This window comes from Penicillium soppii (assembly GCF_028829465.1).
Source record: "Penicillium soppii strain IBT 18220 chromosome Unknown utg000006l, whole genome shotgun sequence".
Classification (NCBI taxonomy): domain Eukaryota; kingdom Fungi; phylum Ascomycota; class Eurotiomycetes; order Eurotiales; family Aspergillaceae; genus Penicillium; species Penicillium soppii.
In genome coordinates this window covers 1434648-1457121 of record NW_026643236.1, presented here as the reverse complement: position 1 = coordinate 1457121, position 22474 = coordinate 1434648, and the positions used below count along the sequence as shown (strand labels likewise).

The 22474-nt window shown below is 48.6% G+C and overlaps 14 protein-coding genes across 14 annotated transcripts; 8 read left to right on the top strand and 6 right to left on the bottom strand.

The window, feature by feature from the left end:
• Positions 1–212: 212 nt before the first annotated feature.
• N7529_007909 (pre-rRNA-processing protein PNO1) lies at positions 213–1080 on the top strand (the record flags this gene model as incomplete). The annotated part of the gene is made up of 3 exons (XM_057243436.1): positions 213–276; positions 329–966; positions 1024–1080. The coding sequence occupies 3 exons, from the start codon at positions 213–215 to the stop codon at positions 1078–1080; spliced, it is 759 nt and encodes a 252-aa protein (XP_057094974.1).
• Positions 1081–1299: 219 nt separating this feature from the next.
• prs3 (proteasome core particle subunit beta 6) lies at positions 1300–2130 on the bottom strand (the record flags this gene model as incomplete). Its single annotated transcript, XM_057243435.1, has 2 exons — positions 1300–1987; positions 2042–2130. 2 exons carry the CDS (start codon positions 2128–2130, stop codon positions 1300–1302), a joined length of 777 nt encoding a protein of 258 aa, XP_057094973.1.
• A 484-nt stretch (positions 2131–2614) lies between these two features.
• Positions 2615–3178, top strand: N7529_007907 (uncharacterized protein; the record flags this gene model as incomplete). Its single annotated transcript, XM_057243434.1, has 1 exon — positions 2615–3178. One exon carries the CDS (start codon positions 2615–2617, stop codon positions 3176–3178), a length of 564 nt encoding a protein of 187 aa, XP_057094972.1.
• A 438-nt stretch (positions 3179–3616) lies between these two features.
• On the bottom strand, positions 3617–4414 carry N7529_007906 (HCNGP domain-containing protein; the record flags this gene model as incomplete). Its single annotated transcript, XM_057243433.1, has 3 exons — positions 3617–4167; positions 4232–4283; positions 4337–4414. 3 exons carry the CDS (start codon positions 4412–4414, stop codon positions 3617–3619), a joined length of 681 nt encoding a protein of 226 aa, XP_057094971.1.
• Positions 4415–4751: 337 nt separating this feature from the next.
• On the top strand, positions 4752–5652 carry pre4 (proteasome core particle subunit beta 7; the record flags this gene model as incomplete). Its single annotated transcript, XM_057243432.1, has 3 exons — positions 4752–4781; positions 4833–4980; positions 5048–5652. 3 exons carry the CDS (start codon positions 4752–4754, stop codon positions 5650–5652), a joined length of 783 nt encoding a protein of 260 aa, XP_057094970.1.
• A 149-nt stretch (positions 5653–5801) lies between these two features.
• On the bottom strand, positions 5802–6919 carry N7529_007904 (fumarylacetoacetate hydrolase family protein; the record flags this gene model as incomplete). The annotated part of the gene is made up of 3 exons (XM_057243431.1): positions 5802–5934; positions 6002–6723; positions 6905–6919. The coding sequence occupies 3 exons, from the start codon at positions 6917–6919 to the stop codon at positions 5802–5804; spliced, it is 870 nt and encodes a 289-aa protein (XP_057094969.1).
• Positions 6920–7098: 179 nt separating this feature from the next.
• On the top strand, positions 7099–7484 carry N7529_007903 (succinate dehydrogenase assembly factor 1; the record flags this gene model as incomplete). The annotated part of the gene is made up of 2 exons (XM_057243430.1): positions 7099–7179; positions 7332–7484. 2 exons carry the CDS (start codon positions 7099–7101, stop codon positions 7482–7484), a joined length of 234 nt encoding a protein of 77 aa, XP_057094968.1.
• A 740-nt stretch (positions 7485–8224) lies between these two features.
• N7529_007902 (Hsp20/alpha crystallin family protein) lies at positions 8225–8851 on the top strand (the record flags this gene model as incomplete). The annotated part of the gene is made up of 1 exon (XM_057243429.1): positions 8225–8851. The coding sequence occupies one exon, from the start codon at positions 8225–8227 to the stop codon at positions 8849–8851; it is 627 nt and encodes a 208-aa protein (XP_057094967.1).
• A 763-nt stretch (positions 8852–9614) lies between these two features.
• N7529_007901 (uncharacterized protein) lies at positions 9615–11522 on the bottom strand (the record flags this gene model as incomplete). The annotated part of the gene is made up of 1 exon (XM_057243428.1): positions 9615–11522. The coding sequence occupies one exon, from the start codon at positions 11520–11522 to the stop codon at positions 9615–9617; it is 1908 nt and encodes a 635-aa protein (XP_057094966.1).
• Positions 11523–12642: 1120 nt separating this feature from the next.
• On the top strand, positions 12643–13559 carry N7529_007900 (ATG3/ATG10 family protein; the record flags this gene model as incomplete). Its single annotated transcript, XM_057243427.1, has 3 exons — positions 12643–12789; positions 12980–13321; positions 13386–13559. 3 exons carry the CDS (start codon positions 12643–12645, stop codon positions 13557–13559), a joined length of 663 nt encoding a protein of 220 aa, XP_057094965.1.
• A 106-nt stretch (positions 13560–13665) lies between these two features.
• N7529_007899 (U2 snRNP complex subunit MSL1) lies at positions 13666–14340 on the bottom strand (the record flags this gene model as incomplete). Its single annotated transcript, XM_057243426.1, has 3 exons — positions 13666–13941; positions 13995–14211; positions 14267–14340. The coding sequence occupies 3 exons, from the start codon at positions 14338–14340 to the stop codon at positions 13666–13668; spliced, it is 567 nt and encodes a 188-aa protein (XP_057094964.1).
• Positions 14341–14602: 262 nt separating this feature from the next.
• N7529_007898 (WD40 repeat domain-containing protein) lies at positions 14603–15862 on the top strand (the record flags this gene model as incomplete). The annotated part of the gene is made up of 4 exons (XM_057243425.1): positions 14603–14825; positions 14887–15473; positions 15525–15762; positions 15822–15862. The coding sequence occupies 4 exons, from the start codon at positions 14603–14605 to the stop codon at positions 15860–15862; spliced, it is 1089 nt and encodes a 362-aa protein (XP_057094963.1).
• A 299-nt stretch (positions 15863–16161) lies between these two features.
• On the top strand, positions 16162–17384 carry N7529_007897 (lipase family protein; the record flags this gene model as incomplete). The annotated part of the gene is made up of 2 exons (XM_057243424.1): positions 16162–16374; positions 16425–17384. The coding sequence occupies 2 exons, from the start codon at positions 16162–16164 to the stop codon at positions 17382–17384; spliced, it is 1173 nt and encodes a 390-aa protein (XP_057094962.1).
• Positions 17385–18222: 838 nt separating this feature from the next.
• N7529_007896 (WW domain protein) lies at positions 18223–22033 on the bottom strand (the record flags this gene model as incomplete). Its single annotated transcript, XM_057243423.1, has 3 exons — positions 18223–18762; positions 18813–19419; positions 19470–22033. 3 exons carry the CDS (start codon positions 22031–22033, stop codon positions 18223–18225), a joined length of 3711 nt encoding a protein of 1236 aa, XP_057094961.1.
• Positions 22034–22474: the final 441 nt, after the last annotated feature.

The following is a 22474-nucleotide window of genomic DNA, read 5'->3' as shown; positions in this document are numbered from 1 at the left end:
AAGGTACAAACAAGATGTTGATCAGGGAAGTTGCGGGAGAGTAAAGAGCATGAAATCATTTTGATCATTGTTTGTCATGTTTGCATCAAAAATTCCCTTCCGCCCACAACTTCTCATTTTTCCTCGTTGAGTGGGGGAGGAAACATTTGATAAATTTTGCGATAACAGATTGGAAGAGAATTTTTTATTATTGCTCTTACAACAACCACAATATGTCTGCGCCTACAGCTCTTCGTCAAGAAAAACCAGAGGCTCAGCCTCAGGCTGTTTCTTATGGTTAGTTTCCTCGATATCTAGCAAAATCCTTCAACAGCTGACGATCAGCTAGATCAAGATGATGAAATTTTGATTGATGCCCAAGCCTCGAATGAGGGTGTTCCCGTCAACCCCGTCGCCGAGTCTACAGAGGAAGAAATGCGCATTGACGAGGAAGGTCGTCCTGTCTTCACACCGGCCAAAGACGTCGCCACCGCATACCGTATCGAAACGCGAAAGGTCCCCGTCCCGCCGCACCGCATGACGCCGCTCAAGGCGAACTGGCCCAAGATCTGCCCTCCTATCGTTGAACATCTCAAGTTGCAAGTCCGAATGAACATCAAAAGCCGAGCCGTGGAATTGCGAACCTCTAAATTTACCGACGACGTGGGTGCCCTGCAGAAGGGTGCTGATTTCATCAAGGCCTTCACTCTTGGTTTTGATCTCGACGATGCGATTGCTCTCCTCCGACTTGACGATCTTTACATCCAGACTTTCGAGATCAAGGATGTGAAGACCTTGACTGGTGAGCATCTCGGCCGTGCTATCGGACGTATTGCTGGAAAGGACGGAAAGACCAAATTTGCGATTGAAAATGCTAGCCGGACACGAGTGGTTCTGGCCGATCAGAAGATCCACATTTTGGGTGGGTTCAAGAACATTCACATTGCCCGTGAGGCAATCGTTAGCTTGATTCTGGGTAGCCCTCCGGTAAGTTTTGATCTATATTCCATTGCAATCCAAGAAATTTTTCTAACAATGAAGCAGGGTAAGGTATATGGCAATCTTCGAACCGTTGCCTCGAGAATGAAGGAGCGGTTCTGAGTTCAAATCCCCGTTAATTAAAACTCATTCGGCATGGGGTGGGCGTTCAGGATTATTAGGCTTTACACTGTCTTTTTTTTATGATACTAGAGACATGATGACGTACAACGTAAAGATATCAATTCATGGAAATTTCAGTTATTTCAATTATATTGGTGATCAAAACCGTCTAAGAGATTCCATTTGGGGACAAGGTCATGATCTTCGATTGCCTGCACTCTAATCCTTCTTCAAAGCGTGGTAAATTTCCTCAACACCCTCTCGGGTGATAATCATCATCTGCAAGCCATCACCAACCTCAATGTGTCTTTCCACAGCACTTGTAAAGGCATCCCGCACAAGCTGCTTGACAGTCTCCTTGGGCAAAGGCTCGGCCTTTTTGGGCTCGAGAGCATGTCCCTCTCCGCTCCCAGGAACATATTGGTTCTTGAAGTTGACTTGGTTATCCAGGAAAGGCATGATCAAGCTCGACGCGGCACCGGCAGCGCGGCACTGTTCCCGCTCGTATGAACCCACGGGATCGTAGCTGTACAGAGCTCCCACACCCTCCTCATCCAGACCAGCCAGAATGGCATGTACGTAGTAAGGGAAGAATCGCTTCTCGTAGAGGATGGTTGACAGTCGCTGCGCACATGCGCTAACTGACATGGCTTTCCCGTGCTGGTACTTGTACATCTTCACCACAGTATCCAGCTTTTCCTTGAGAGCGTTGCCGTCGGCCGCGAAACCAACAACGGAAAGGAGGATGTTGGCTCCGGCACCGGTTTCATCATCCCCACCGATCTTGAAGACCTTGGGGACCATTCGAGAGTTGATATTGTAGCCTGATGTAGAACGAGTGTCACCGGCGAGAATGGCGAAATCAGATCCAGTGATGCCGAGTGTGGAACCACCATTGTCGGTGTAACTAGCATAAGTATTAGCATATTACCCTTTCAAACTATATCAAGTAAGTTCTCACGGGTAGAATGAATGTTGTTTGACATTAGCGGATGTTGGTTCGGAGAAGGAGTATCCGATGGTCTCAGACTGGCCGATGAGCGACGTCATTTTGGGCGAAGATATAGCTTGATTAAGTGCAAGGATCACAGGTAGTATTGAAGAAATGATAATAAAAAAAGGGTTGAATGTAATAGATTTGCAGGATTGTGAGTTCGTAACGATGGAGAGCAGAGAAGCTGTCTGACGCGATGCGGTAGCTGCCTTGATTAGGTAAGATAATTTGTTACTCCAGCTGCAGGGCTACGACTACATAAAGACTTGCTTCTAGACATTTCGATGTAACTTTTCCTTCAAACACTTGATCCATGCCAAAATACATAAACATGTATAATCTATAGGCTTGAAATACATCCACTATTATATCCCTCAACTTTCACCGGATTGAGTAGGTCGTATTCGCTACCCAAAGTTCTTGAAAGCCGTCGATCCCACTTTCATTAGAACAACTCAGCGTCTAGATTTGCAAATCATAAAGGATTTATATATGAAAGAGCTCCCTGTAAAACAAAATTCTGCTTTTTATACTCTTCTCATGTCTTCACCCACTTCTACTCGAACTGGATCAACAGTATCAGCGCCTCCAGCTGATGATGGCCCTTCACGGGTGTTTCAAATAACCAAGCGGCTTATGCAACGCCACTATGAAATCAGCTCATCGGATGGCAAGCCTCTGTATTACGGAGATATCTCATTGTTTACCCCCAACAAGCCCGACCTCACACTTCATGTTGGCGCGGGCAGCCAAGGTCCTGTTGTGGCCGTCTCCAACTTTTTAAAGTTCTCCGGAAACTACAAGCTTGGTATCGGGAACCCAGACAACATGAACACTGTCCAGTGGGAAGATATGACTAAAGAGGTTCTTCATAAACCAAAATACCGATTGGAAATGACTTTGCAACATGGCGCAGGTCGAAACGCAAGTGAAAGGCGAACGTTCTTATGGAAGCGAACACGCAGCGTTGGCGTTGAGGACGCCACGCCATCGAAATGGACTGTTCGGAACTATAAGCTTGTGGACGAACAAACGGGGCAGGTCATGGCTGTATTTTCGGGCGGGAGAAGACCGGGTAGGGGGGAAAGATCGAGATCAGGGTAGAATACGGGCAAAATTTCGATCATATGGTGTTCATTTCTTGTTTGAGTTTGTATGAGAAGGCCAGGCGACGCAGTCACAGAGGAGCGGCTGGTGGTGGAGGCGGCGGCGGGTGAATCGAGCATCATTGCTTCGAAGTTTGGAGCCACAAGCATGAGAATGTACTTAGTGTTGCCGAGCATTCTTACTTGACATGGCCCCATACGCGCTGAACAGAGCATGGACAGTGTTTTCTTCTTCTTTGTGGAATGATAAGAGATCAGGATAGAAGATCCCTTGTCGGAACATCAGTATGGTGTCACTGATTGATACAGAAATCTTCAGTTTATGATGTGTATGTCGTCTTTCAAGGCTGGTTTGGAGACTCGCGGTTCCAGTAGTTTAGGGTGTGACACTGACACACTCCAGACGTTGGGTGGTTTCGATTCCTGGATAAGTGCTTCAGGCAGACCCAGAAACAAAATCGACTGAAGTTCGCTGGCCCAATGCATTCTTCTGCTCCATTTTCTTCCGCAATTCTTGTTGGATTCTCAAAAGCTCTTCCTTGAATCCCCATTGGGGTAGATGGGCAGTACTCCATACATCGACTGGCAGCGACGTGTCGTATTGCGATTGCTCATTGATCCCGGCGTGCTCCATCATCTTTGTCAGTAAGCTCGGATTCTTGAGCGAGGAGGAGCTGGCAAGTTTGGAGTTGAAGTGTACGCCTTGTTTCTTGAGCGAGAGAAAGTGCTCAAATTTCGCATTGGCAGCTGGATTGGGAGATCCGGGAGGGGACGGTGGGATCTCAAAACATGGTACTGGAGGAAGAGTGAGGTCTTGGGCAAGTGCCCGTGAAGCCGAGAAAGGAGATGAACGTCCACTTGTCGGCTGTTTATCCTCTGGGAGGGGCGCCATATCCATAGATGAGGGGCCAAGAACAGGTCCGGCTGCTACTGGATCGGTTTCAACATGCGATATACCATATGATGAGTGTTCAATTGGATGTTGACCTGATAAATTGTTAGCTCCAAGCGCCAACTATGTAGACATAATGGATCTCAAGATTTATGTTACCTTCATTCTGACCAGCTTGTAGGTTTGGATCCGGAAGCTCCTTTTTCCTTTTCTAAATTCACATTAATGACCCTCTTTATAGATTTAGGCATGAAGTTGAAGTACCTGGGGATTTGGCGAAGGATGTGGATGCTCTACCTCATCATCGCTGCTACTATCGTAGGAAACCAAACCAAGCACCATTGCGTGTTTTTCGTGTCTAAAAGTTGAAATTTAGATCAGATCAAGAGGGCGAGAACAAAGGAATTGTCTCTAAAGCCAAAATAGTTGCAATCGAAGTTCCAGTAATAATTGAGGTGTCGCGAGTTATAGTCAAGGGTTCAGATCCCAAAGCTCCAGCCCTTGGGGGCTTCTGAAAATCTTATGTCAGCGAAGCTCTCCGCCCCCCGGCGTCAGCTCGACTGCCTAAGCTTCCCGTCTATCGTCATCGTTTTACCGTGCTATCCATCTTTCTATTTTTCTCCTTGTCCGCATTTCTTCTTAATCCTTCGATCCAGTTTATCAACAATCTTCTTTCATCATGGACCACTTCCCCGGAACTTGGGGCCGCGTACGTGGCACAAATCTCCCAATTTCGCTCTATTACTAACTATCCTCCCAGCCCAGGAACGATGTCTACGGCGCGTACGATGCTTCATATTTGCAGACCTCGGGTCCTAAGGCCCATACTTCATCCCCTGCTGTGACCGGAACATCAGTGGTGGGTGTAAAGTTCAATGGCGGTGTCGCTATTGCTACCGACAACCTGGGTATGCTACTATTCCTTGTTTCCTTCGTATTGCGGCATGGTTATCTAACTTGCGATGCTCCATGTAGCCTCCTATGGGTCCCTAGCGCGTTTCACCGACGTGAAGCGTCTGCGTTCTTTTGGCGATAAGGCAATGGTTGGCTTCGGCGGCGACGTTTCCGATATGCAATATCTCGACCGCCTCCTCGAATCCATGGATATCAAAGAGAACTACTCAACCCACGGCAACATGCTCAATGCTAAAAACCTACACACTTACCTCGCCAAGGTGTTCTACAAGCGACGCTCTGAATTCAACCCGTTGTGGAACCATGTTCTTGTTGCAGGCTTTGACGCGGAGGGGGAGCCGTTCCTGAGCTCAGCAGATCTGTTGGGCACCACATTCTCTGCTCCTCACCTGGCCACAGGATTCGGTGCTCATCTTGCGGTTCCCATTCTGCGTCGCAAGTTCCCCGATGACATGCCCCTCGCGGAAGTGACCCAGGAAGCCGCTGTGGATGCGTTGAAGGAATGCTTGAAGGTCCTGTTCTACCGTGATGCCCGCAGTATCGACAAGTATTCGATAGCAGTAATCACCAAGGACGGCATTGATTTGAAGGAAGATGAGCAGATTCAAGGCCAGAGCTGGGCCTTCGCCGAGAAAATCAAGGGGTACGGCGCCCAGACTGTTTAAATCGTTTTACATGAAATGCACACGGAATTATGGATGTGGTAACCAGTTATAAGATCTAATCATTTGCAAAACCAAAACGTCCAGTTCTATACATCTTGTATTGCCCCTTAGCCTTGCGCCAAGAGATGATTCAAAAAAGAAAACAACGTTTAAAGCTTAGAGCTAGGCTTGTCAAAGACCACCCGGTTGACACACGATCCCACGCCCTCCAGCGATACTTCTACTTGATCGCCATCCTTCAGCCACACGGGCGGCTTGCGGCCCATTCCCACACCTTGAGGTCTATTAAATTCGTATTTAGCAAATCTGTTAAATGCATCAACAGTGCTTTTGTGTATATTGTACTCACGTTCCAGTGAAAATTAAATCTCCAGGCAGAAGTGTAGTTCCTTGAGACAGGAAGGATACCGTCTTAGCCACATGGAAGATCATATCCTTCGTGGAGGAAGACTGGACGGTCTGGCCGTTCAACTTGGTCGAAATTTGCAAAGAATTGGGGTCCTTAATCACAGTGGAAGAAACGATGCCGGGGCCGAATGGCGCCCATCCATCGAAGCCTTTGCCCAATCCCCACTGACCTCCACCCCGCTTGATCTGCCAGTCGCGGTGCGAAACATCGTTACCGACAGCATAGCCCAGAATGTAATCCAAGGCCTGGCTCTCGGGGACATCATTGGCCTCTTTTCCGATGACAATGACTAGTTCACATTCGTAATCCAAGCCCTCGCCTTCTTGGGCAATCTGGGCCACCGGAATATCATCTGTAGGACCAGAAATGGAGGTGATAGGCTTGTAAAACAACACCGGGTACTTGGGGATTGGAAGGTTTGACTCCTTTGCATGCTGTTCATAGTTGAGCCCCAAGCAACGGACCGTTCCAATATCCTCCCGGGCTAAGGGTGCGAGGAGCAATTTCACATCTGCGACCTGTTCGGTAACCCGGTACTGGCCGAAGATGTCACCTTGGATGACTCTCGCCTTGGTAGCTTTGGCGATGTCGTTCACTCCAGACGGGAGAATAGCATCACCGTAATATATTTTGCCATCCTTGGCCAAAAAGCGGACGAGATGCTATAGAGGAAATCAGCATATGTTGATGCAATCGACCGTTGACATCACGATATATAGAGAGAGATATTGGGTTTGAAAGTTTGAAAGCTTGAAAGTTTTGAAAAAGTAGCCTCTTCTTCCTTGCATCTATATCTAAATAGAGAGATAGACGATGAAATCTCCATTGAACATTGATACTTACTGTGAAGGTTGACATGATATGATATATGGTTGAATAGAAACTTGGAGAGAGGGCGAGATGACCGATAAAAAGGTATTCGGGAACAAGCGATCGACCCTCTTCTTTTCCCCAGTCCCGACGGGAAACACCTTTCAGCTCCACCCAATCATTTGCCAGTTTCTTTTTTCTTTTTCTTTTCTTCTCTGTGCAAGATTATGGCTCGGCTCTCTGGTCTGCAAAGGGACGTTTTGTCTTTATACCGAAAGTGTCTGCGGGAAGTCCGAAATAAACCAGTGGTGAGTTCTATCATTCCCCCCTGGGTTCAACGCGTCCAGCTCATAAGTCCCCTTTATCAGGAATCAAGGACCAATTTCAAGAACTATGCTCGGTAAATCACTTTCAATTACCTTCAATTGCCCTATCTCTTATCCTTTCCCGATGAACTTAGCGGTTCACTCCGGCTGAGACGGGCTACAGAACAGAATTCCAAAAGCATCGTTCGGTGAACAAGAAAGACTTTAGCGCCGTTGAATATCTCTTGCGCAAAGGCCATCGACAGCTGGAGATGTATGCTTCCCCGGGGATCCGCAATATCCGATGAGACCGGGGTAACCCACACTCTGTGCACATCTATCTACCCAGCTAACAATCACGTACGTTGTCCCTGTATCATTCCACTCATTCCATTGTACGCTGTATATTGTACTTACTCATTGTCGTAGAGTCGGAGCTCTCCTTCCCCGAGTTCACCCGAAAATGGGTTTAAATGGTTTCCTATCCGTGAACTTACTACGCAAAAAAAGGCATGGCCATGCGTGATGTGATGGCCCCGGGAAGCCTATTGTAAAAGGCAATCTATTCTGTACATACACATATGTATACTAGTATACCTTGTTGATTCAAGACGTTCAGATTTCCAAGACACATTTAGATATACAAAGATAATAGAGAATTGATATAGGCAGAACCAAGAACTACCTATAATTTACTTGTAGTGTTTTAATTATCATAGAATATTTATCATATGATTAATTACCAATCAAATAAATGAATCATCTTTTAAGAATTAGCTAGAAAGAACCAAGTTGGAGTTTGTCAGTAAGTAGTTGTTCCTGGAAACTTGGAGACGGCGCCACCAGATTCTGGATGATTCGGTATTTCTGACATATACAACCTGTAGTGACTAACTATACCCAACGTTGGAAATGAACCAACAATATAAATATCCTAGAGAATTCTCGCAAAATTAGACAGAACATTCAAATCTTCAGACTATCTCAGATCAATATCTATCTATCTGCCATCCATCCACCAAAAATCCTCATCTCCAACCAAACAAAAATGGCTTTCTTCACCCAACCCGGCTTCTCGCCACTCTTCCAACTCCTCAACGACTACGATACTCAATCCGAGTACAAGCAGCCAGAACTCAAGCTCTACAACAACTGCAACCCAGTACAATGCCCCAAGTCTCAATCACGCCGCTCCTTCGCACCGGCATTTGACGTGCGCGAGCTAGATGAGGGCTACTATCTGGACGGTGAACTCCCCGGTGTAGACCAAAGCAACATCGAGATTGAGTTCACCGACCCCCACACTCTCGTCATCAAGGGCCACACCGACCGCGATTACAACAATGACGCTAATAATGCCACCCCGAGCCGCAGTTCGTCCCCTGCAGGTTGGCACCAGGCCACAGTCGAAGATGAACAGGAAGATGCAGAGTCGCTTAGCTCTGCCAGCTCCGCTAGCTCCGCCAGCACTGTCGACACCGCTGCTTCCAAGGAAGTAAAGGCCCAGCCTCACTTCTGGATCAAGGAACGGTCCATTGGTGACTTCCAACGCACCTTTAACTTTACCGCGCGTGTTGATCAGGACTCCGTCCGCGCCAGCCTGAAGAACGGTGTCTTGTCTGTGTTTGTTCCAAAGGAGGCGATTCCTGTTCCAAAGAAGATTCGCATCCTGTGATTGGAAATCATATCTACTCTGCATCATGGTCAATCCATGGAACTTGGTGTTGTTGATTGCATTGGGATCTCGGGTCGGCGTTTTCTTTTCCTGCTAGATTCATTGATGGATTTTATGAGATGTGACAGCTAGTTATGCCAATTAATTTAAATTGATATTTGACTATTATTTTTGATTGAATCTGCTACTTTGTACGCTGTAGGGATAGGTAATATGCACATGCATCATGCCATTTTGGCATAAATGGAAGCAAAATCCACCAGCCACATCAGCCTGTTCATGCAATGTTAAACTAGCAATCCCTTGCTTCAATTGATAAAGTTTATAAGGGGATCGCTAGGAGGACTCTAGATCAACCACGCGGTGAAGGAATTTCCCCAAAAAAGTAAATACAAACGAAATTCGAGATCGTATTCGGGGACTATATATGCAGCTCCGGCATCAGTAGTTAATGTATTTAATGTATAGCTGGAACTATTCATAAAAAAAATAGAAAATAAAAACCCTTGAAATTGCGACATAACGCAATTATATGATAAAAAATCACTCCCGACATGATTCATGATAGGTCCGTAGTACAACGCCAGATATGATTCACATCCAATTCCAAAAGGGTATACCTAATAAGACTCCATATCCAATTCGAACCCCCGCCAAACGTATCAACTTTTGTAGGCAAGGTAAAAAAAACCCCCCCAAGAACATAAGTTACTAAAAGCTCATCAAAAACCCAAGAAGTAAAAAGAAAAAAGAAAACATGTCATCATATGAACAGATCCGTCGGAGGGCGGGTTTTCGTCAGCTTCCGACGGTAGTCGTGGCTCCGGCTTCGAGGCCGGCCTCGCATTGGCTCAGAGTGAACGAGTTCAAGATTTAGCTCATGGTCGAGATCATCTTGCAAGTAGCCTGGTGATAAAATAGTAGGTAGTGGGGGAGCTTCAACCCCGGGCTTCTTCGTCCAGATGCGACCCACTCTGCTGCGGGACCGAGAGCGTTGTGAGTTGTATTCTTCATGGATATGATACTCAGAGGCCGACCTGCGAAGTCGATCCTTCGAACTGGTCATGGTTTGCTGGGAACTATGTGAATTCAACGTAGCAGAAGAGCCCGCAGAAGAGACAACATCAAATGAGTTCACGGAGAACCGATCTCCATAGAAAGGGCCCCGAGTAAAGCCTTGCTGACTCTGAGATAATTGAGAGAGGTATGAAGTCTCAACCACGCTGGATCTGACTTCGCGAGTGAACTCGCACGGCGAATATTCTGTGTATCGAGGCGCACATAGTGTCGACCGTCGCGACCGTGAAGGAGCGAGGGGAACTGGGTCACTCGAGTCATACCAGCGAGTAGCAGAAAGATGTAATCGAGAGTAGTTCTCTGGCTGAGACTGGAGGCTCAGATGACGTTGCACCGTAGCACCTTGTCGACCAGAAGCCGGGGCATTGAAGATCCAAACGTTCTTTGCGCTGTCTGCACCGCATGAGACCGACGTGTGAGAGTCAGCAGAGCTCTGAGTGCGGCTTCGTTGGATGGAGTGGACCGACGCGGCGGAGCTGTAACCGCTGTCGGACTTGTTGAGTGATCGCGATGTGCTTCGGGCAAGACCGACGTCTAAAGCACTCTTCTCCAGCTGGAGTCTAGTGTCGTCGAAGAGGGCGATACCTTCATCCTCTGGATCTGGAAATAATGACTTCGCCCTAGGCGCAACGGTGATGGTGGGAGACTTCTCGAATGAAAAGGGACTACCCGGAACATCGTCTGACTTCTTCAAGTCGGGCAAAGCTGGAATCTCCAGTGTGGATCCTCTGCTGGGCCTTGCGACTTCCATGTTTTCAAGCCCGAGCCCCGGAACTGGAGCACACCCCTTCAAAGAAATTCGATCGCTCGGGCATGGAGAAGCCGAACCATTGACCACTCGCAAAGACCCAAGCTTGAGGGCTCCGAGCTGGGTATAGCGAGCATCGGTCGGACTCGTTGGCCGCACTGGCGATAAAGGGCGCTGGGTCAAAGGCAATGGCCATTGTAGTACGGTTGACTCGGTTGGATCCTCAATCTGGTACTCTGGTTCCCCGATTGGCGAAGGAACACGGCGAATTGCACCTGTCGTTCTCCTTGTAGCAACCCCAGGGCGCGTCAAAAGTGATCGACGACGTGTCAATGAGAACCTTTGGTTGCCAACTAAGAAGTGGGTGTTGGAAGACGTTGCTTTATTTTCATAGACGGCACTGTTGTGTCTCTGCAGGGCAGTTCGAGTGGAATTGGCCCGACTAGGCGGCTGTTCGGAAACGGGCGAGGGCTGAGAGCAAGTTTCCGACTGGTACGACGTTCTTGTAGACCCTGCAGTCACAAGACTTGGATGGGCTGAATGGCGTCTTTCGAAAGTCGGGTCATGTTCAGAGAAACGCTGCTCAGTTGAACTCTCATCGGGCGACTCTGTCTCGAACAGTGTAGGTGGGATCTCTGCTTTCTTGGGATAACTACCTCGTTTCTCAACAGAGGTACTGATGTTATGTCCCACCCAGGGATTCTGCCAGCCTATCAAGCCCGAATTGAACCCCGAATGATCTAGTTCGAGTTGAGTGGGTTCACTCACTCTCTTGGTCAGAGGCTTTGAGAGGCGGTTGGCGCGGCGGGCATCTTCTTTGGCAAGGCGCGATTGAGAATTGCCCATGATTTTAAGAACGCCAGATGCAAGGCGGGTAGATTCAGATTTGCTCTGGTCAGTTTTCAAGGCATGCGCAGCATGGAAAATGACCAGAATGATATACTAATTGGAAAAAGAGCTTGGTGACAGCCTGGAGAGCACTGTCCCTCGCACAACGAGGGGATGACCTAGTCCTGATCTGCTTAAGTTATATGAATCTGCAGGTTAAATCGCACCCCAGACTTGTTGACGTCAAGCCACGCTCTTGGTCCACAGAGGACACAATCCGAGCTCCAAGCTCGTGTATCCGCTCTGTTTGGAATGGAGGGTGCGATTGGTGATACAGGGTTCCTCAACAGGAGTCCGGAGATGATGGGGCGGGAACTCGTGTTTCAGATTGGGTGCGATGCAGGAATTGGTTGGACTGGACAGCAGAAAGGAATTTGAAGGTTACGTCAAGATAGTAGCCCTCCAAGCAGGATTTCAATGTCCACACAGTAGACAAGGCATAGACAATCGGATCGGCATTAATGATTATAGACAAAACAATAACAATTAAAAAAAAAGCAAGAAAAAAGAATAGTGGAAGAAGGAATGGAGAGGGGAACATACGATACATATGAAGAGAGCTAACACAAAAATTCCATGCAACTAAACACTAGACACAAAGCGAAAAATAAAAACGAATAGATGAAAGCGATGCAAGCATTTGGACACCAAAAGAAAAAAAAGGACAGAAAAATCACAAAAAATCACAAAAACAAAATCTGCATGCGGAAAACAAGGAAGGGAAGGGTACCTGGCTAGTACTCAATGCTGTTGAGTCCATACAAGAACACGGTGAAGTACCGACCGTGTTCTTCCCGGAAGCGGGTAAACAGAACTGGGGAACTACATGTATCCACTACCTGGCTTTTCTCACATCACTATTGCTGCTCGATGTACTAGTTACTTCGAAACCTGATAACTAAGGGTTACCATCTTGCATAACACAACTCCATTGTCTTCATCTTCTTCCTTCTTCCTCTTCTATATCCGGACATCCGCAATCATCATATCGCCACGCTTTTTTCCACTTTCAATTTTCGACGCGTGTACAGGTCAAAGAGCTATCAATCTTGAACCGCATTCATTGAGGTATCTCTGCATGCGTACACATGACACTTCCCCCAGCCACAGGGCATGTTCTGCGTTTCCCTTCCTGACGCTGTCGGAATTTGAAGAGGCATGTCAAGCTCTCGCTGATCGATGCACTTCGGCCCAAGATGGCTGGTCTATTCGACTGCTCACAAAGGTATCCCTTGTCTTCTCCATGCATGAACCATTAAATCTTATTTGGTTCCTCGATTGACATGGACTCTTTTTCTTTTCTTTTCCTTTCCCTTATTGCTTTTTTTAAGTACAATTTTCATATTAGAATTCCTTCTGGAATAATCTTGTTGAATGAATCTCACTGACAGGAAATATGGTTTGAATTAAATTAGCCAGGTACTGGCTTCAGAATAACAAAATACATTGCCAGCTCAGAAGCCACAGATCTAGATTCTCAAGAAGACGATCCGGTATGCAGATTTCCAGCCCCAAGGGAACGTGTCCACTTATGTGACCCTTCACCGCAGGAAGCTCTCGTTCGCACCCAGCCCAGCTTACAGGTAGACTATGACATCGTGTGGTCCCCCACATATCAGGTCCCCGTCTTGTACTTCGGGTTGAGGTCGCACAGCCACGGCCCACTCGGACTAGACGAGGTCTACCAATATGTGGTGCCGGAACAGTACAGGCAACAGTTGAAGAATGTGGGTGTCATGGGTGGGATTAGTATGGGTGTAGGTGCATGCTCGAAACCTCGTGACAAGCAAGAACTCATGTCTTTTTTTCTTTTTCTCGTAGTACCATCCAGATTCTGGTGCCCCGGCCTTTTTCGTCCACCCGTGCAATACCGCAGATGCTATAGCGCATCTGGCAGATGCACAGAGCGTCAGTCCTGGGTCATATCTCCTCATCTGGCTCGGCCTTGTTGGCCATTGCGTGAACCTGCACGTGCCACGCGAGCTTGTTGCTTAGTCCGGTACCAGACCGTACTTCATGCATGTATGCTGGAAAAATGAAATAAAAATGCGAAGCGAGGACTCGAAAAACTTTCTCCGTCCCGAAGAATTGGACGATAAACTTAATCTTCATCTGAAGAAGCTTCCATAGGCACATCACTGTCCTCGTCCATAGGGGCTCCTTCCTCATCACTTTCCTCCTCGCGCGCTCGCTTCACTCCTTGACCTTCTCCGTTGGCGTCGGTGGGTGGTCGTGTAGGAAGCGCGCCCGGAGGACCACTGAAGATAGACTTTTGAAGATCACTCGATACGGGCGCTGGTACATCGTCCTTGGGCGCAATGTAAGTGCCGCGAAGCTTGGCAATGACATGTGATTGGCCTTTGCCGTAAACGATTTTCTGGATAATATATTAGAGGGTTTGTAACAGATCAAAAGGCACGCAATTCACACCATTTGTTTCCCAAGGAATTCGAATCCTTGCAACGCCCGCAGGGCCTGTGTGCTAGCTTGGACATCCTTGAACACAATGTGTGCTTGGCCTCGCATTTTGCTGGTCTTCATGGCCACAACGTCGAGTACAGTGCCGTAAGTAGAGAAGAGTGTGTAGAGTGAGGTTCGTAGATCATTCTTGCTGATGCGCTTATCGGGCAAGTTGGTACAATACAGTCTAAGCAATTATTAGCATTGACACACGACAGCTTGTTTTCTTGGAGTCAGCTCACGTCTGGTTGGGGGGGCCAGTAGTAACGGCCTTGCTGTCTGGGCCGCCACGAGAGGGCAGTGCGTTAGAGGTCATTTTTTGGATTGACTAAAGGACTCCAAGTAATTTCCGGCTCAGTAAGGCCACTAGATGAGATTAAGTGAGGGAAAAGTGAAGCTCAATCGCGTTCTGTGTCGATAGAATGTCAAAACTCTCGATTGAAAATGAGCTTCTGGTCATGTGACTAAATACTTACCTAATCCCCACTCGGGGCGTCATCAGCTCCCCTCCCCCAGTTCCCGCAAGTACACAAGCCACCGACGGTAGAGAGATCCTCCTGTCGCATTCAATCGCCAATATGTCCACTCCTCAAGTTCACCATCTGTTCCATGCTCCAATCGCAGACCACTCATTCTCCACCGACAGGCAGACACTTGCTGTCGCTCGGGAGAACAATGTAGAGCTATATCAACAATCAGGCAGCAAGTTCGCGCTGAGCGATGAACTCAAGGGCCACGAGAAGACCGTCACCAGTGTTGACATTGCTCCTAACAGTGGCCGAATCGTGACTTGCTCGCAGGGTCAGTCTCAATCCACTTGTTCACTCTAAATATACAAATCATACTAACAGATGTTGGATAGACCGTAATGCCTACGTCTGGGAAAAGACCCCCTCCGGCTGGAAGCCCACCCTCGTCCTTCTCCGAATCAACCGTGCTGCAACATTCGTGCGCTGGTCTCCCTCTGAGCAAAAGTTCGCTGTTGGCTCCGGTGCTAGAGTGATCGCTGTCTGTTACTTCGAGGAGGAGAACGACTGGTGGATCTCGAAGCACCTCAAGAAGCCTATTCGTAGCACCATTACAACCTTGGCATGGCACCCGAACTCAGTCCTGCTGGCAGCTGGATCCACCGATTCCCATGCCCGCGTCTTTTCTAGTTTCATCAAGGGCATTGACACCCGCCCGGAGCCTAGTGCTTGGGGTGAGCGTCTGCCTTTCAACACTATTTGCGGTGAATACTTGAATGATACTGCTGGTTGGATTCAGGGTGTCGCTTTCTCACCCAGCGGCAATGCCCTTGCCTTCACTGGACACGATAGCAGCGTGACTATCGTCTACCCCAGCGCCCCAGAGCAGCCCCCACGGGCGATGTTGAACATCTCTACGCGTCTGCTGCCTCTCAACAGCCTCATCTGGAACGGTGAGACGGAGATTATTGCAGCTGGACATGTAAGTGTTATCTCTATTCATGGTATGAGTCTATCATTAACCAACCCCTAGGACTGCGAGCCTTTCCGCTTCCGCGGCGATGAGAATGGATGGCAACTTGCTGGGTCTCTAGAGAAGAAGGCCGGTGATGCTAGTGGTGCTCGCGAGGAATCTGCTCTGAACATGTTTCGACAGATGGATCTCAAGGGCCAGTCCTCAGCTGATACAAAGCTCAAGTCCACCCACCAGAATACAGTGAACACCATTCGGGTTCATGAAGAAACCAACGGAGGTGTCAGCTCTTTCAGCAGTAAGCATTCTCATATTTTTTTTGTCTTGGTTTGATTTGCAAAACTAACGATATCATAGCAAGCGGTATCGATGGTCGTGTGGTAATCTGGTCCACGTGAGAAAACACTGAGGTAGCACTGAGCTGCATATAGTACATACTTGTTCCCTGTAGGAGTGCAGCATTGAAGTATTGAATAACTAAAAAAGAATATCCAATCGTCTTCATTGCACATATCCCGTGATCTACATAGTTCGGCCAATCAGAATTATCGATGACATAACAAGTTTACCCCGGATTCCAGTCACTCTTTCACGTCACTTGACTCTTTCTTCTTCTTCTTCTTCCAAGTTTTATTCTTTTTCTTCTTTATGAAGGGAGTCCTAATATAATACTCCTGGATATCCAATATGCTTCACCATGATTAATGTTCTATTCATTCCTTTACTATTATATCTATATCTTCTGGGTGTCACCGCCCAAAACGAAAATGTCTCGCGCGATGTTTTCGACTCCCTCGAAGAATTATCCCGCCTGGTGGATATCTCATACTGTGTAGGTACAACAGGAGTACAGCAGCCATTCCAATGTCTTAGCCGATGCATTGAATTCCCTGATTTCGAGCTGATAACCGTAAGTGCCCACCCTATCAAAACCCCAAACCCCAACTAACCATATACTAGACGTGGAACACGGGAGTTCTCCTATCCGATTCATGTGGGTACATTGCACTCTCACACACGACCCCAAAAAGGATCATTATCGCATTCCGCGGCACCTATTCAATAACCAACACGATAATCGACCTATCCGCCTACCCCCAGTCTTACATCCCATACACAGGCGAACCCTCAACTCCAGGACCAAAATGTGACAACTGTACCGTCCATGCCGGTTTCATGAGCTCCTGGGTCCACACGCGCACCACCATCCTCCCACACGTCGCAGCGGCATTGCAGAAATACCCCGATTACGAAGTAACACTCGTAGGCCACTCCCTCGGCGGTGCGGTAGCCGCACTAGCGGGTTTAGAAATGCGACTTAAAGGCTGGGACCCGTTGGTAACAACCTTTGGTGAACCGATGATAGGAAATGGGGATTTTGTGAAGTTCTTCGACGAGAAATTCGGGTTCAGGGATGCCGTTACCATTCCTCCCATGAAGGGCCAGCGGTTCCGACGCGTGACCCACATCGATGATCCGGTTCCTTTGCTTCCGCTTCGGGAATGGGGATATCGGGCCCATGCGGGTGAGATGTTTATCTCGAGATCGGACCTTCCTCCCGCGTTGGAGGATGTGCATGTGTGCGCGGGTGATTGTGATCCAAGGTGCATTGCCGGATCTGATGCGCCTGCTCTTCTCCTTGGATTATATCGAGATATGCACTCCCGTGGGTCGTCGGCTTCTACTTCGGAGTGTCGTTCTCACGATGAGTCTGTCTCTAGGGAAGATCAAGTTGTTATGGGAGAACGTGGAAGTCAGGATCATACTAGCTGTGGCAGGAGCAAGGACGAATTGTCTGCTCTTAGTTGGGACTGGTCTATTATACCGGGAAGGTATCGACTTTGGGAGCTGTTCTATGCCCATCGGGACTATTTTTGGCGCATTGGACTTTGTGTACCGGGGGGAGATCCGACTGGGTAGATTAGATGTGCTTTTGAAGCTGAGATTGTTTTTCGTTTATATCGTCTAAACCTATCTATGATACCTATTTAGCCATATCTATCGACATTAAATGCTTTTCAGCTTCTTAGTCAAATCATTTGTGTCTCCCGATTCTGCTTTAATCGCGGAGTTATAACATGACTCGATTAGGCCTTAGAGCATCGGAGCATCAAATACGTTTTCTCTCCTCGCCCCTCTTCAGTGGCGGGCAATACTCATAAGTAGTCTCATGCCTCTCCTTTCCTCTTCCCTTTTTCACCTCTCCTCCCATACCCTGTCCCTCCCTTTCCTTTCCCTCCTTTCAAAATCCACCCAGGATGGTGCAATGGCAGCATGGTGCCCTGACCGGTAGGCTTGTGTATAGGCGCACATACCTAGGCTCCTCGGAGCTCACAGATCCTGGTTCGATTCCGGATCGTGGGAATATGTTCTCTCTCTGGCTTCGGGTTGTCTCTTGCCTATATTTTATTGAGTCATGTGTATACTTCATGTATGTCAACGCAAGTCTTATGGTATTACATGATATAGTTATAGCTACAAGTCACCAGGACATTATAAAGAACTAGTTGAGCTTTTATACAACCTCGATATTCGATATTTGTCCAAGATATATTATACCGCCACACCGAGGTATTGATGTACTGGAGGGATGGGGAAAATTCTAATGTTAGAACAGAGGCGCAGTCTCGTTATCATAAGAAGGCTAGAAAACAACAGAAGACGGATATCCAAACACCAAAAGACAATTCAGCTAGTAAATGATGTGCACGAAAAAGAAAAAAAAACATTACATGGTCAATGAAAACTCAACGGGACTTCACCTGCCATGTTCCAAACTTGGCACAATAACAGGTCCAAACTTAACCACGTTCCCGAGTGCCCCCTCACCCTGGACCATGAAGTCCGCCGCTAGACTTAGCTTACTGTTCGAGCCCTGAGGTGATCCACCATAAGGCGAGCTGACTGTCTCGGGATCATATGCAACAATAGCAACATAGTTCCGGCGGCCCATGAGCTTGCGGTGCTCGCGGGCTTGACCGTTGACGTCTGTCTGGAAGATCTCCATCATATCTTCCTTGGTATCGCTAGGTTGGGCGGATGACCGATGTCCGTTGGCAGGGACGTACAGGGGCTTGCTGTGACTGTGCAGGAGCTTGATTATGTAGGATGGAGGAGGGGTGTTGACAACGGGGGAGGCGATGAGCTGATACATTGTCTTGTGATCCGAGGGGTTGGAAGGATCGTGGACGAGACCAGCACCGCAGACGTTGACTGCGCCCGAGAGGAACGTCATACGGAGAGACTTTTGGTGAGCTATCCCTTGGAGGGTGCGGATCAGGTATGTGCGCTCGAGATCCTGACTGTAATTAGTTTCCAGCCATTTATGAGAATTGACGGGGAACAAACCTTCGACTCATGCGTCCACTGATCTCGTAGCTCATCCATAGAGTTGAACTCTCCGAAAGGACTCAGGATACCACCCATAAGTCCCGATTTGCCCACAGCTCGCTTTACCGAGTCAAAGCCGGATCCAACAAAGTCCTTGGCACCCACGACACCGGCCACAGAACTGGTCACCTTACCCAGAACATTGTAAGCACCAGTTACGGCGCGCTTTCCCGTAGCGACAGTCTGGGCAATATGTTCTGCGGTTTCCAGTCGTGGATAGATAAGCGGCACAGCGACCATCCAAAGACAGTGCTGCACACTAGGCGGAAGCATTGCGATCTTCGGGAAGAGACCCTGGTACGTGGGGCCAGCCATGACCTGATGGGGATTTCGTTCGGAGCGGCAATCGGGACCGACGACAACAACACCAGGACCGAGATACTTAACAAAGTGCCAGCCTGTTCCGGTGATAGTGAACAGGTCCATGTCGTTGTTGACATTGCGGAGGATATCGAGAGTTGTGTGGTGCTGGAAGAGAAGATACATCTCGATACCGATGCGGCCGATGTTCTTGAACATGTTAGAGAACTGCATATGTTCAGGATACGAGCCAAAGCCATCGAAGCTGCGGTATGTTAGTATTTCACATTGAACCTGCAAACATGGGTTCCTTACATATCGTGATCATCGATCTGGCAGATGTAAGGAATCTGCGCAAAAGACTCCCTGAGATAGGGTTGGTCGAAGTGGCTGGTATAGTAATGGAAGTATGCATGGGAGACATCCTGCTGGTTAGCAGCGGTCCAAGGAGCGTTCTTCCGAGCCTCCTTTCCACTGATAGTCAGCCATTGCTTGAGAGACGGGATCTCTTTCCACATGCGATCTGCATAGATCTGGCCACCAAGACACAGTTGGGTGTGAAATCCTCCAATCTCGTTATGCTTCTGCATGATATCCTTCCACATGTAGCCCGCACCACCGAGACGAGCGCGCTCATTGGCATTGACATTGAGCGAAAAGTCATTTCCAGAGGTCGCAATGAACCTCCAATTAGTCTCATGTCGACCAGCGACGAGAAACTCGTAACGGGTGCAGCCAAGGTGTGAAGTAATTGCATATGTCCATTTCGCCGGACCTCCATCGTCCATCTGCAGGCTAATTTCATATTTGTAAAATGTCCAGCGCTGGTGAGCCGCAATGTTAACTGCTTTCAGCTGTTGTGGGTTTGGAGATAAGTCCACACTTTGATGCATGTGAATTGTAGGCGGTTGTGCGGCATCCGTCACGAGCAGAATAGATCCCAACCAAAGACCACGTTCGAGGTCCATGTTGGTGTATCGCAGATAAGGACCAAAGTAGACACCGTTAGTGGGAGCAGTCTTGTACAAGTCCATACCACTGCTGGGAGGAGGGCCGGAAAACCCAGTCATTGTGGGAGACTGCAGGCTCTCAAAGCCAGGGGTCAAAGGCACGCCAGGGGATGCAAGAGGATGCTTTCCGAAAGCTGAAAGGCCCGGCGAGGCCAGGGGATGGGCACTATATACACTTCCCACTGGTGACATGGGTGTATCGTTGAGGTTGAGCGGCGTAGGTCCCTTAGGGAACTCCCATTGAGTCGACTGCGTGGGCAAATGGATGTAATAGTACTGCCCAGAGCTCGGATCCATATGAGCAATCCACCCTTCAGGAAGAGGTGGCGGGGATGCTGGGCTTGCCCCGGAAGGACCGGGAGAAGTGGCCTGAATTGTCTGATGGTGGAACCCGGACAAATCACTGGCAACAGGGGGGTGTGGAGACTGTTCCTGCTGCTGCTGTCTTGGATCATTTGCAAAGGCAGGATGATCCTGAGCCGAGGCAACCGGTGCAGGCGAAGGTGAGTTTGCAACAGCAGGGTGATTTGCCAGAGCTGGATGCATCATAGCAGCCCCAGTGGCAGCAGCAGCAGCAGCAGCAGCATTTTGCTTTTCATTGGGATATCGACTTGAAGCAGAGGTACCGGGGACACTTGAATAAGCAGGAGGAGGAGAGGAGCTGAGGCGCATCCGGTCCATGTCTTGTTCCAAGGGGTTGGGTGGGACTCTTCCTAACTGCTCTGGTTGCTGTTGTGGCAAGGAAGCAGGAAGCTGTTGAGATGGAGATCCACTGTATTGGCTTGGGTGAGATTGGGGTGGTGGGCTGCTGTATTGACCTGGGTGAGATTGGGGCGGTGGGCTGCTGTATTGACCTGGATGAGCCTGAGGCTGTGGTGAACCATATTGGCCTGGATGGGCCCGAGGCGGTGGGCTACTATACTGGCCAGGTTGAGGAGTAGGGCCAGGTTGAGGAGTAGGGCGATCATTTTCACTCACGACCTCGCCACCCTGGTAAACGGTAGGAGGACCGTGAGGCTGAGACCCAGGTTGTTCAGTCGGAGTCCAAGGACGCGGTTGAGGTGGCTGGAAAGTCGGGTGTTGACCCGAATATTGTTCTGCGCGTCGTTGCGCTGCAACATTTGGCGACGTGATGCTCTGCAGGGTTCCGGTTCCCGCAATGCCAGCTGCAGCATACCGGGCCTCGATATCAGAGCCAGACTGTTGGCCGGGTGGGACGACAGGCGTCTCGGGCGGTGGGGGAGAACCACGTTCGGCGCGAGTCGTGGATGTGGAAGCGGTTGAGCTGAAGCGGTTGAGCACGCCATGAGAGGGCTGTAGACTGGATGGAGGACGTGCCATAAATACAGAACTTTGGCGCTGCGGGGGCGGGTAGTATTGTTGATGGCCATATTGATTTATGTTTGCTGCATCCACAGGGATAGGCCCAGCTGGGGGACGAGGGAAGGGCCTAGCAGCTAGAGCCTCACGGATTGGTGTATCTTGACTCGGCGATTCGGGTAGCGGTCTAGGGGCAGCACCTCTACGCTCGGCCAATGTTGCGACACGGGGCTCACGACCGTCCCGCGGGCGCAAAGTTGAAGGGTATTCGTTGGGACTCACAGAACCAGAACCAGCTGGGGGAGAGCCATATCTCATATCGGGGCGTCGATCATTTGGACTGGAAGTGCGCATTTGAGAACGCTGACGTTCGTCGGGATAGGGCAGCGGGGCATTATTTGGCTTGGGGCTGGAACCCGAGGCCGATGCTGGAGATGACGAGTCCTGTTTGCTGATGCGTAGAGGACTAGGACCAACGACAGGCGATTCTAGATCAGTATCATTGAGGAAAAGCTCCTCGGGATGAAGAGAACGGTTGCTGCCACTCATGGCGCCGATTAATGAGGCTAGAAAGCTGCAGAAGACAGAATCCAGCCACAGAAAGTCGTACCGAATACGGAGATCAGCCGAAGATCCTTTTGAAAATGTGAGGGGTACTGCTTATGTGTAGAGACTATTCATAGAATCAGCACAGAGGAATAGTCTCAAAAGAAGCAAAAGCCAAATTCAAAGTAAAAGAAACGAGAAAACGATGAAACCGAGAAGATCTATGGAATTGGTGCAGGCGCCAAAAGGGCGAGACGCCGAACCCCGCAGGTGACGAGAATATCACAAATTGCTGCCTTGAGGCCTTGACTTAGTAAGTTCATAAGTAGTTAGTTATAACGAGAAATAGTATATAACTATGTATAATTATATGTTATATGTTATGTAGTATAGTAGATTATATTATATTAAAGAGCTGTTTATTGTTTGTTTATATCTATATCT